Genomic DNA, 13895 nt, shown 5'->3' with positions numbered 1-13895 from the left:
CATGACATACACGAGATCTGCGATCGCATCATTGATCTTTCTTTGAACAAGAAAATCCTGAGAGGAACGCTGTTCGAGAATATCACATTTTATGTTTCAGGCGCCTTGCAGATTATCGAATCCGATGTAACAGATCAGGGAAAGTATGAATGCGTCGCTATGAATAACACCGTGGGCACGGAGTACTCCAAGTCAATCATGTTAAACGTGAAACGTACGTATATTTAATATTATATAAAACTTACCTTTTTAAACAAAAAGGTAAAAAAGAGGCGCCAAGTACAAGCGCAACACGTACTGTGTTATTTTTAGAAGTATCAAACTCAAATTATTTTTTTTATTGTATATATGTGTACATAAGTTTTTACAAGTGAAACTTATAACTATAATAAAACTCTGCAACATTTTTCTACGGTACAAAAGAAGTGATATATTAGAACAGTAGCGCCAACTGAGAAACCTAACATATATATATGATTATTGTATACTTAACTTAATATTTTTAGAAATCTCAAATTCAAATTATTTTCTTTTTTAAAATATATATTATGTACATAACATAAGTTTTTATAACATATGTACATAAACTTTTAAAAGTAAAAATTATATCGTGTTATAAAAATTTAACACGTTTGTTAATAGTGTCCAATATTAAAAAAAAATATATCTTTTTAAAGGTTATGTTATTCAAAATATTCAAGAAAACCTACCTACAAAAAGTGTCCATAACATAAATTTTTACAAGTAAAATTTATCATTATTTATTAGAACACTGAGTTATATGGTTATTTTACTTGTTATTATAACAAATTATTACCTGTACATACATATTTTGAAACATTTTCTTTGGATATTATATCAAACGGATTTTGCGTGTCACGTAATATCCTTCGGACTACACGGACATTATTATTTTGATCATTTTGATTTCTTTGGTATTCATTGAATTATTTGGTATTCATTGAATTATCCAGAACGCGCAACTGCCATGTTGAACGACTCAATTGTCGTGTGAAATGTTTCGATTTTCACAAATTCATATAAAATTTTTCATTTTTCATTGATTCACAGAACTCTTTCACTTTTTATTAGTTCACACTAAGGAAAAGATTCATGATCGCTGCCCCGAGCAGCTGCAACGCTTTTCGAATCATCTATGTCGGCGCGCTTTTACTCCTCAGATTTCTGTCATTAATAACTCGATAATTATTGCGAATCTCGCAAAATGGTATGGGACTTTTATGTTTGGCTTAACCCAATCTACCCTCACACTTCGAGTTGGCAGCTAATTACCGGACACTTCGTATGATCTTCATGATATTAATCATACACAATGTCAATTCTTTTTTTTTCTGCACATGTTAACATGTTAATTCATGTTATAAACGCATAACAATGCGCGAGACCATGCTTGTCAAGTACGCTATTATGGTTGTAGCACGGACATAAACCGCCTAAAAATGAATGTAGCACGGACTGCCACCACATACAGGTTTTATCACCGAAACCTGAAAGTGGATGTAGCATCGTAGTTCCCCTCTCAAAATGGATGCAGATGGCGCCCTTTCTCAGTGCGGAAATTCGGTGTCGTCGAAAACACCATGTTGGCCGCTCTCAAGTTCCTCTCTGCTAGCAGTGAATATCGAAACGCAATCTGCAAAGACCGTTAATCATATAAGATGTAAGCAAATTAACTAATCACAATCAATAATTTTTCGGAATAATCGACTGATTGATCAATTTGCTTGTGACTCAAAACTAATGGCTTATTGTAGGAGGTCGTTGATTGGCTACTGCGATATTTCCTAATCAACTTTCGTCGCACAGTAAACCTGTAGTCCCTGTATGGAATTAAGATAAAAATTTCTCGCTTGTAAATTTCTAATCACTTATAGTCGCATATGAGTTAAAACGAGAAACGTACGTTCGTATCTTGTACTGTTGATTTACTTTTGTCGTTTAGCAGCAAGCGAACTTTATGGTACACAAAGTCATTTTATTTACTAAGCTGTATCTTCTAAGATAATACATAACCAATAAGGTTTTGTCTAACATAGTGTTCCTTGTTAGAAAACGGCCTCATTCTAATTACAGGTAATTTAACTTCATTTAATAAAAAACAGATTTGCATAATGATACAGGTATACAAGACTATAAAAAACAGATTTACATTACACGATTGAGAATTTTAAATAGAGAATATTCCTTGCATTCGAAGAACTTTTCTGGCAATTCTCGAAATTCTCTAATTTAATTGATAATTTCGATAAGCTTGTCTGAAGATAAATTAAATATTGGAATAATACGCATTTTATTCTATCCTAGCAAACACAATATTACATGTAACGTGCATGTTAGTTGTAATTTCCTACTCAACAATATAACTGTTATATAAAGCCAGCGGCACACGGTGCTTGTTTGCTGGATTGCTTGCTGGATGAAAATACTGCGTTCTGATTGGTACATTTCCGAAGATGGATGGAAATGCAGCACGAAAACAAGCACCGTGTGCCGCTGACTTAACAGTTATATTGTTGAGTAGGAAATTACAACTAACATGCACGTTACATGTAATATTGTGTTATATGTAATATTGTTTGCTGAAATTATTTATAAGTCGACAAACATACACATAAAACTTAACGATTTGAAACATTTCATGATACACGTATCAATGAAATGATTCGTACTACTAACATGCATTGATCAAAATATCCGTCACGTACTTTGCTACATGACAATCGATAATTATTTATCTTGCATGTTATTTTATACTGTGAAATAGAAATGGATTATTTTTTAATTGTACTATAGAATTGTAATATATTTCATGAAATCATTAATGACAGGTAAATTTGTACATATAAGAATGTCAGCACAGTTGGTGACGTCATCTGTATTTAAGATTCCAATGAATCACCTCCTATCGATGTCCTTGTATATGTTCGAAAAACATTTTATGTATGTCTCTCGTTGAGATGAACTCTTTCACTTCGGCAGTCCAGTCCGCCGAAATGCCGTTATTGAACGGAAACACGCACCAGAAATGTGCACAGTGCGTAGTTTTTGTATATACGTTTTTCTAAGTTTTAAATAACAATTGTGCTCTAATAAAACAATCGTTGCTCTAATATAACAAGTATAGTTTACATTTTTAATATGAAAAGACATACAAAATTATATTAGTTATTCTAAAAACATTAGACCAATTACAGTTTACATATTTTTAGGTATTTATATATTTACAAGACTTTACGATTAAATGTTTAATATAATTAATAATGTTATTAAAAAAAAATCATTTGTTTTCATACAAACTGCTTCCAAAAATATCACTTTAAAAATGAGTATCGATAAGGTGCATTTACGGCATGTTATGCTTTACGAGTTTCGGAAGGGAATAAACGTTGCCGCAGCCGTAAAAAACGGCGTCTCTTCGTTCTTCGAATCTAAACCGCGCAGTTTTTATGATCGAGGCATCCGTATGCTGCCAGAACGTTGGGAAAAGATTATAGAAAACGATGGAGAATATATCATTGATTGAATAAAGATTTTTGTTTGCCTAATCACTGTGTGACTTTTACTCACAAACTCCGCACGAACTTTTGCACTCACCCAATATATAATACGTATATAATATGTTTTGATGTCGTAACAACAAAGAGTAGTTTTAATATGTGATTAATCCAATATGTTAATAAAATCAACCAAAAATGTTCTGCCGATAACGAAGAATTTACCATCGACTACAGATGGCACTTGTACACACATCATATAGATGCCGGAAATATCCGGCGCTCGAAGCGAAAGGGTTAAAACATGTGTAATGTTTCTAATTAAACTCAGAAATGAAGGAACATCAATCAAGATGACAATGAACAAATAACAAAAAATCAATAAAAATCAAACGTCAAAGAATATTAAATGGAAAACTGCGTGTTAACAGTGTACAGTGTTAACAAGTGTATCTAAAAGATACATAGCTAACAATTTACATTTATGAGTTATTTTTTCGTTTTATCACGAGTGTTTCAGTTATTTTTCTCTTCATTGCGGATTCTCAGCGATGTCTATATATACATTTCTGCACGAGGATGCAAAAGATAAAGATGTTGAAATATCTTATATAAATGTTTATACAAGTATGACGTTTTGTTAAATTCCATTCAAGATCTTAAGAAATTGTATTCTTTTACCTTATTTTGTTTGTACAAAAATGCGTCTCAGCAAGATTATCATATTTCAGATCAGATTAATATATGATGTCAAATTAATATATGATATCAAATTAATACATGATGATGTCAAATTAATACATGACTTTCTATGTTAATATGCAGTGATTGCTACGATAATGCACACTATATATAATAACTATACAGGGTGTTTGATAGCTGATCATGCAGACGAAAGTTGGAGATAGATTGGGTGTAGTCGAGAAGAAAAGTCATGTACCATAATGTCAAATTGGCAATAGTTATCGAGTTATTAATTAAAACATGTGAGCCAACGAGCGCGTAGAGAGCGGAGGGCGGCCGCAGTAAGCACGTAGACATTTGATACAGGCGGAGTCAGAGAGTGGCGGTAGGCAAGCGCGCGCGGCGAGGGGCAACGTAAGCGACAAAAGGCGATCGCGCGCGACGAGGAGCGAGCGAGCTTTTTCTTTATAGGTTTTTCCTTATAGCTCGCTCGCTCCTCGTCGTTCGCGCTCGCTCGCCTCTTGTCGCTTGTGCTCGCTCGCTCCTCGTCGCGCGCGTTCGCCTCTTGTTGTTTACGTTGCCCCTCGCCGCGCGCGCTCGCCTATCGCCACTCGCTGACTCCGCCTGTATCAAATGTCTATATGCTTACTGCGGTCGCCCTCCGCTCTCTACGCGCTTGTTGGCTCACATGTTTTAATTAATAACTCGATAACTATTGCCAATTTGACATTATGGTACATGACTTTTCTTCTCGGCTACACCCAATCTATCTCCAACTTTCGTCTGCATGATGAGCTATCAAACACCCTGTATATAACAAATAAATCGAACATACTAGATGCGCGCGATAATTCTACTTAATAGATTCATTTTGACTGCGTTCCGATATTCACTGCCAGCACTGAAAATCTATAGTATACGTGACATAAACTATGTATTTTCAGTACTGGCAGTGAATTTCGGAACGCAACCTTTATGATGATCCAACCGTTTAACTTTGATATATTATGGCTGCGTTCCGATACTCATTGCCGGTACTGGAGATATATAGTTTGTGTCACTTATATTATAGATTTTCAGTGCTGGCAACGAATATCGGAACGCAGTCTATATTACACTTTTGTCTCGACGATGAAATTCGAAAATATACGCTGAAGAGCGTATCGTGAGATTTATTATGTAGGATGATTCACAGGACTTTTGCAACAAACTTTGAGGGACATACGACAGATCTCGTAGAAAGAATAATTTTTTATCAAGCGACTTATGTTTTCTAGCGCGTCACTTAACCACTTAACCACTTGCGCTGGCAAAAAATTCACTGACGCGTGTACCAGAACGGTCCAGTGTAACTCGCTGAGAGGAGTCACACAGTGTTCGATGTCTTACAGAAATCGGAGAAAGATTTATATTTCCTAACTAATTTATTTTCGACCTAGGACTTTTAATAGCTTTTTGAAGGGAATATAGAGCGTCGATTGATTATAAAATTATACAAATATAAATATTTAATTTATTTATTAATAATCATGCAAAGTGTGGTATCTCTCGAAACAGTCTGGAACATGTAATGGTACAAGGCATTTCTTACATTCCCATATAGTTTCACTTCGTTTTTTGTGTTTGGTACACACTCTACACCTTCACTGTGGATTCTTTTTGGCATTTGTGTCTGGCAAACAATCCCACTCGACGTGCCACGCACGTCGTTTTTGTTTCTGTGACAATCGCATGACGACGTACATACCACGTCGTTGGCGATTCTGTGACAAAAGCATTACGACGTGCGTGGCACGTCTTTCCAGCGCAAGTGGTTAAGCGTTACGCAATCACAAAGGCCTTAGGCGATATTTATTACAATTATGAAATGAATTAATATACAAGGTGTTTCAAAAAGAATGTCCTGATTTGAAAATTGTATATCTCTGCAACCACGAACCACAAATGAATGCGGCTTGTACCACGTGAACGGTCTTGGCCCAGAGTTTGATATGACTACCGTTAGATACGAGTGGACTTGCGCGGACTTCGCTGAAAAGCCTCTTGAATTCATTGTATATCTCCTCTGAGGTGCGTGGTCGTCCAGGACTTTTTCCCTTACATAAACGCCCTGTTTCTTGAAATTGTCGATACCAACGACGAATATTTTTGTCCAATGATAAATCAGTTTCAAATCAGGACATTCTTTTTGAAACACCCTGTATATTAATTCATTTCATAATTGTAATATTAGGTGCGCAACTAAGTTCTCGCTGTTTTTTTGATGAAAATGCAACTTTATTGTGAAAAAATGGTTACAAATGAATCATTCAAAATATTGCCCATCGCTAGCGACAACTTTTTCCCATCTTTCTGGCAGAGCTCGAATACCGTCACGGTAGAAGTGTTCGTATTTTGAGGCTATCCACGAATCAAACCATTTTGAGATGTCTTCATATGAGCGGAACTGCTGATTAGCCAGACCATGTGCCATCGAACGGAACAAGTAATAATCGGACGGCGCAATATCTGGGGAATATGGCGGGTGGGGTAGGACTTCCCATTTGAGCGTTTCTAAGTAGGTTTTAACGGGTTTGGCAACGTGAGGCCGAGCGTTGTCATGCTGTAGAATCATTTTTTCGTGCCTCTGCTCGTATTGTGGCCGCTTTTCGCGCAGTGCTCGGCTCAATCTCATCAATTGAGTTCGATACCGTTCCCCAGTGATGGTTTCGTTCGGTTTCAACAGCTCATAATAAATAACATCGCCCTGGTCTCACCAAATACACAGCAAAACCTTCGCAGCGTGAATATTCGGCCGAGCCGACGACGTAGAAGCATGACCGGGCAGTCCCCATGATTTTGTTCTCTTTGGGTTGCTGTAATGAATCCATTTTTCATCACCCGTAACGATGCGATGAAGAAAACCCTTCCTTTTTTGCCGCTGGAGCAGTTGTTCACAGGCGAAAAAACGACGCTCAACGTCTCTTGGCTTCAAATCATAAGGAACCCAAGTTCCTTGTTTTTGAATCATTCCCAACGCATGCAATCGCTTGAAAATGGCTTGGCGGGTAACTCCTATCCTGAAGCAAGCTCTTTTTGCGTTTGACACGAATCCTCATCGAGCAATGCCTCCAATTCAGCGTCTTCGAAAGTTTTTGGCCTTCCTTCACGCGAACGGTCGTCAACATCGAAATCACCGTCTTTGAAGCGACGGAACCAATCACGGCACGTTGTTTCACTTAGAGCAGCATCTCCGTAAACTTTTTGGAGTTCTCGATGCACTTCAGCCGCCGTTTTCTTCGAATGAAAGAAGAAAAGCAACACTTCCCGCAAATGACGATTATTTGGCACAAAATAAGACATTTTCACACAACCAAAAGTATATGACGCAAAAACAAAATCACTAATGTGTCAAAGTGGTTTGTTTACCATATGTCTAAGCTTGGTTCATGACGTTTTGGTTATATCACAATCGACCAGCACTTACTACTGGAGCCATCTCTTGAAAAACAGCGCTTAGTTGCGCACCTAATAAATATCGCCTTTGTGATTGCGTAACGCTTAAGTGACGCGCTAGAAAACATAAGTCGCTTGATAAAAAATTATTCTTTCTACGAGATCTGTCGTATGTCCCTCAAAGTTTGTTGCAAAAGTCCTGTGAATCATCCTACATAATAAATTTCACGATACGCTCTTCAGCGTATATTTTCGAATTTCATCGTCGAGACAAAAGTGGCTGTAATATAAGCTGCGTTTCGATATTCGTTGCAAGCACTGAAAATCTATAGTATAAGTGACACAAACTATATATCTTCAGTACCGGCAATGTCAGTATCGGAACGCAGCCATAATATCAAAGTTAAACGGTTGGTCAATTCTGTAACGTCGTCTAAACGCACGCTGAACCGTAATCATGGACTCAGTCTTGCTAAATTCGAGAACACAAAACGTCTTCTGTTGAGTAGACGTCATCTTATAGCTAAGCATAGCGGCTGTTTGAGCGCCAAAGATAGTATTTAGCGGTAGTCATATTAAACTGTGGGCCAAGGCCATTTACATGGTACAAGTCGCATTCATTTGTAGTTCATGGTTGCAGAGATATACAATTTCCAAATCGGGACATTCTTTTTGAAACACCCTGTATATTATTTTGAAACATGATAAACTACTTTCTGTCTTTCTGTTACTTTTAATATCTTAATTTTCATTCTGTTACTTTTAATATCTTAATTCGCATCTCTTGTAATCGAATTAATTGTGATTTAAAATTCTGTAATATGCGTTCAGGTGAATGTACGTACGAGTAAATTTCCGATTATACAAAGGTTTTACGCGTAAAAAGTAATGTATTTTTCAAATATTGCATTTACTATTTTTAGCGTTTCGCTTCTACTATAACTATTTTTATTATTAAGTTACAAAGAAAAATAAACGAACAAGTAGAAGTGATATATTTGACGTAAATTTATCACTACTGTTGGGAGGTGGAAATACGAGTGTATATAAGTAGCATTCTACTTCAATTTCTTACAATCTGATCAAACTAGCTATCCATTAGAAATCAACACGATAAATTCAAGGTAATCTCCTGTCTCGGTCTGTTTCTTTTAGCTGCATTGCGGAACTAATACAATAAGTTAGATTGAAACAATTATATTTTTTCTCACTTTAACTTATTGCACCAGTTCAGTAGTGCAACTAAAAAGAACAGACCAATTGTTTCTTTCTATTTAGATCAATGTTTCAATATTTACATTTAATATTGTAGCACAACATTATTCTCTCGCTGAAATGAATCTCTTCAAACATGTAGTCAATTATTTAATTAATTAAATATATAATCAATGTGAATTATATTCAATAACTAATCATTTTTTTCTTGAAATATTGATAACTCCTTTCAAGTAACTTCACTGCTTTTAAGTGCGTGTTTAAATTATTCTCACGTCTCACGAAGAAACGAACTGTCGTTCAAGCAAAGCAGCTGTCACAATTTCTAACACCGATCATCACAAGAGACGAGCGATACCTGTCTATGATAAATAATTTTTATCTTGCAGATGAACTATGTAATGCGTATATTGCTCTGCATTAGTAATATTATATATTTAATGCTGATTAGGATATTTTCGCTTATTCGCTACAAAAAACCACCAAACATACCGTCAATAACAGATTTCTTGTTAACGATAAGCGCTACTGAGCTCGCTAAGAAAATTAGAGAAAGAAAGGTAATTTTATACATCGAAGGACGAAGAAGGAGACGATCTTTCTTTTCTTCCTTTTGTGACGGATTTTTCTTATTTTAAGTATTTTGTGTTATTTAGGTTGCGTATTTTTATCAAATATTGTCAAACTAACTCAGAAAAATAAAAATTCATAAATAATAAAAATATGAACTATTTATAATTAATAAATAAAAAATTCTAGTACACAAGCTATGATGTGGTGCGTACATACATTGAACGAATCAAGGAAGTAAATCCTTACATCAATGCCGTCGTCGACGACAGATACGAAGAAGCTTTGGCTGAGGCCAAAAATTGTGACGCATTATTAAAATCCGGCAATGTTGATATCGTAGCGTTGAAGAAACAAAAGCCACTGTACGGTGTGCCGCTTACCATTAAAGAAGCCTGTCCTGTTAAAGGTAGGAAATAATTATTCTTCTTTTCATCTTCTTAGATATATTTCTATTATTTCCACTTTATAATAACTTCGGGCGATTGTTGTATTGTTAATAAAAATATCGTACACGATTGATACCTGTGAGGAATGTTTTAATTTAATTTATGAGTCGAAATTAAATGAAATGACAGAGATATCATTCAATATCAGTATTCAATGATATTAAATTTAATGATACCTATTTAGTGACAGAGCGAAGATTCTCTTTAACGTGCGATAACACTTGCAGGTCTTAGTCATACGGGCTGCACTTTAGCTCACAGAGGAAGAAAAGCAATCGCCGATGGCGAAGTCGTTACGATGTTACGAGATGCCGGTGCGATTCCACTATGCGTTACTAACAGTGCAGAAATGTGCGGTGGCATCGATACTTACAATTTTTTGTACGGCCGTTCGTATAATCCTTATGATACAAGATACACAACCGGCGGCTCGTCCGGCGGTGAGGTAAGTCAATATTTTGTATAAACGTCATATTTTAAGTAGACGTTTTTCCTTGATTTTTTTTAATTGAGTATATTCTTTAACAAAGCTTATGGAGCCATGTAGCTTGTGAATAGCATCACCTGATCAGCACCTATTTTTTCGATAGAAATTTACCGATAATTTTCGACGTGACAAATCATCACGCACAATATTATACAATATTTTATTATTATATGCATCTGTATATTGCTTTATATGCGATGTTAAAATGTAAATTATCTTCATCTGTGGCTTACATAATGCGATAAGTAAAATTCGCTAAGTTACCAAGATTCTGATTACATCAGTATGTTTATGCGTGTTTATCAACATGCATAAACATATTTATCTGCAGACAAAAATAAAGAATAGGAAAAAGCAATAGTAATAGGAAAAAGCAGAAAGCAGGAAGAATGGTACATCAGGCTTTATGTTCTTTCAAAATAGTTGGTCTCTGTCGCGTTTGAAGATGATTATATCCTAGAGCGTTTCATAAGTAAAAAGTAGCTATTTCTCTTTCAAATATTATATAAATTATATGTGTGTATATTATATATTTACAATTATATAAATATACGTGTAAGTCAGTGAACACTAAGTAATAATAAAATTACATCAATATTATAATTTCTTACTCAATAATATAAATGCAAAATATAACCCTGCAATATATTCTGTATGTGTATGAAGTATATTGTTATTAAGTAGAAAACTATAATGTTAATATAACATTACTCTTACTTGTTGTTTATCAGGAAATACTTATTTCAGGCCGCCTTACTTGGAGCAGGTGCTTCGTTGATCGGAATTGGCTCAGACTTCGCTGGTTCCATCAGAATACCGGGACTGTTCTGCGGGATCTTCGGATTAAAACCCACGTCGAGTATATTGAACTTCTCTGGCTCAAATTGAACATCTTATTTGTTCAAGATTTCCCTCACCAAACTTTCCGTTGAACGCATATTACTAACGAATGAAAAATTCGAAATTTTATCGTTAAAATTACAATAAGATATCCGAAAGAATTAACTAATTGGTATTAATTTTCGTACTAATTTGTCGTATTTTCATTCTCAAATTGCAGAAGTTATTCCAGCAAGAGATCATTATCCAACGAACGAAAATGAAAATTTTCATAATTGTCTGTCATATGGTCCAATGACTCGATACGCGGACGACCTCAGACTTTTTATGGAAATGATATCGACAAAGTCGAATATTGATTTATGCTTGGATGAGCCGGTTGACTGGAAGCAAACAAAAGTGTATTACCAGCAAAATATGGGTAAATCGTTTGGTATATTGTCGATGTCGCCGGATCTCGAGCAATGCATTTTGAAAGCTGCTGATTACTTCTCCAAATGTGGTATTCACACACAGAAGGTACACATTTATAGCATACACTCATTATATATCTGTATTTGATGAGGAGTTTAACATTAATTGGTTTTACAGATACCCATGGAATGGCCAGCCTCATTACTTGAAATGACAATAATGCAATTCTTGAATGTAGGGAAGGTTGATGTACTTATAGATATCAATAATTCTAAGGTACTAATGTATTAATTGAATTTTAGAAGATATATTATTCATCTTATGTGAGGATGCAAACGGTAATTAAACTCTGTATTCTTTTCAGCTTGAGAAAAGTCCAATGCTAGAAATGATAAAAGCTGTATTTGGGCTATCACATCATACAATGTCTCTGTTGTTTTTTACGTTGCTGCAACAATATTATAACTTTCCGAAAAGAAGGAAATTACATTATTTACAGAAGTTTAAAGAATTTCAAGAGACATTGCAGCAACTATTGGGAAAGAATGGATTGTTAATTCATCCAACTTTCCGAATCACTGCACCTTTCCCAGAACTAGTTCTTGGTGAAGTAGGAAATATACCATACTGTGCTTTGTTTAATGTTCTTGGCTTTCCTGCAGTACAAGTACCAATGGGACTTAATAAGGATAGAATGCCCATGGGAGTTCAGGTCTCAATTAATCATATAAGTGTGAAATTTAAGAAATTTAAAATATTTTAATCTTTTTTTTGAGACAGGTTTTTATCTTCATTCCAAATTAATTGATAAAAATAATGAATATTCATTATCTTTATCAATTACAATCCTTCATTTGACACCGTAAAATTTAAATAGTTTCATGAGCTTAAAGTTAAAAGAAAATATAGCTTACAGTACTGAAAGTATATTTTCAATCAAAATAATTAAAGAATATCAGAAAAATAAAAACAATTTTCAAACATCTGTTTGTAAATAATATATATTGGAAGTTATCTGAAAAATAATGAAAAATAAAGGATTCACTGAATGATTTGTTGAATATTTTAGATAATAGCTGCACCATATCAAGACCGTCTCTGTTTGGCAGCTGCAAAGGAGTTGGAGATAGCCTTTGGTGGTTGGGTGCCACCTTCAATAGAAATAAGTGATTAAAAGAATATTGCTACCGTTAAATTAGTCTTGTAAAGAGTCATGAAGAGAATATCTTTGTATTGAATTACTTGTATATTATTAATTATAAATGTTTTATTTGATTTACAAAGAATAATATTTTATATTTGTTATATCGTATGTTTTTTTTATATTGCACTATATTTGCATCTTAAATAATCCATAGAACGAAATTAAATTTATAAATTAAAGTAATGCTATTTGGAAATAGAAAATCCTTCTGTCTTGTGATTGATAGATTGACAGAATTTGAAAATATCTAACCAAACATTGAATTAATGAACAATACTTGGACATGAGATCTTATGACTTACCATTGAGTTGTAAAACTTGGAGATAAATTAACGTTTAACTTATCATTAAACTGCACTACTTGCACAAGAAAACTTTTCCATTCAATGTTGAATTGTAAAATTTTAAATCAAACATATGTTTGGTTAGTTATTGAGTGTTCAGCAGAAAAAGCTATTACTAGCCTTTAGTGATTATTATCTATGATTGGAGTATATTCTTAGATCTTTGTCGGATTTAAGAGAATAAACAATTAGAAACGATAATCACTAAGCGTATAATAAGCTTTTTCTACTGAGCACGGTCCAAAGACTTATGTCCGTTTCTACCAACCTTTGTTAACTTAACCGGCTGGTTATTTCAACGGAATTGACTAATTGCATTTAGTCGTTAGTCAGAATTGACAAGTGCGATTGGTCAATTCCGATGGAATAATCGGACGGTTAAATTAAAGTCAGTTGATAGCAACGGGTATTAATATAACCTCGATTTTTCCTTAAGGTCGATGGTGACTCGTAGCGGAGATTCAGAACCAATATAAGTAACGGGTCTAATGGATATAACAGGTCTGAAATGTTGCGAAGAGATATTTAACCGAAACTCTTTATTCAGGGTTCAAATCTTTTAGTGATGAACTTTTTACTCATCACTGTTAATGACGCTAAGCGCAAAGTATATTTATTTAATTAAACTTTTATATTTATCTTTTATGTTTTATCTTTTTACAATTGTATTCTTCCTTACTAAATACAGTGACTTAACAATGAAACGCTTAAGAAATATTACAGTAAGTAATAAAGTAA

The 13895-nt window shown here is 34.5% G+C and overlaps 1 protein-coding gene and 2 long non-coding RNA genes across 6 annotated transcripts; 2 read left to right on the top strand and 1 right to left on the bottom strand.

Annotated features, from left to right (window-relative positions):
- The first annotated feature begins 1566 nt into the window (after window positions 1-1566).
- LOC112589358 (uncharacterized) lies at window positions 1567-3144 on the top strand. The gene is made up of 3 exons (XR_003113494.1): window positions 1567-1681; window positions 1776-2094; window positions 2850-3144. It is a non-coding gene; the product is annotated as an uncharacterized LOC112589358 (long non-coding RNA).
- Window positions 3145-8619: 5475 nt separating this feature from the next.
- LOC105192280 (fatty-acid amide hydrolase 2-B) lies at window positions 8620-12884 on the top strand. The gene is made up of 9 exons (XM_011156306.3): window positions 8620-8758; window positions 9239-9409; window positions 9609-9828; window positions 10096-10313; window positions 11103-11214; window positions 11416-11714; window positions 11787-11885; window positions 11974-12321; window positions 12679-12884. The coding sequence occupies exons 2-9, from the start codon at window positions 9239-9241 to the stop codon at window positions 12781-12783; spliced, it is 1572 nt and encodes a 523-aa protein (XP_011154608.1). The 5' UTR covers window positions 8620-8758; the 3' UTR covers window positions 12784-12884.
- LOC112589357 (uncharacterized) lies at window positions 9639-13612 on the bottom strand. Of its 4 annotated transcripts, XR_003113493.1 has the most exons (7): window positions 13426-13612; window positions 13116-13187; window positions 12692-12760; window positions 11384-11578; window positions 11073-11297; window positions 10242-10443; window positions 9639-9819 (listed from the first exon to the last, which is right to left on the bottom strand). It is a non-coding gene; the product is annotated as an uncharacterized LOC112589357 (long non-coding RNA). The 4 variants fall into 4 exon arrangements; XR_003113490.1 differs by having other exon boundaries at window positions 13116-13612; XR_003113491.1 differs by having other exon boundaries at window positions 11113-11297; window positions 13116-13612.
- Between the last annotated feature and the right edge of the window lie 283 nt (window positions 13613-13895).

The sequence above is a fragment of the Harpegnathos saltator genome, unplaced genomic scaffold, assembly GCF_003227715.2.
Source record: "Harpegnathos saltator strain DR-91 unplaced genomic scaffold, Hsal_v8.6 scaffold485, whole genome shotgun sequence".
Taxonomy (NCBI): Eukaryota; Metazoa; Arthropoda; class Insecta; order Hymenoptera; family Formicidae; genus Harpegnathos; species Harpegnathos saltator.
This window is presented reverse-complemented; position numbering and strand designations above follow the sequence as displayed.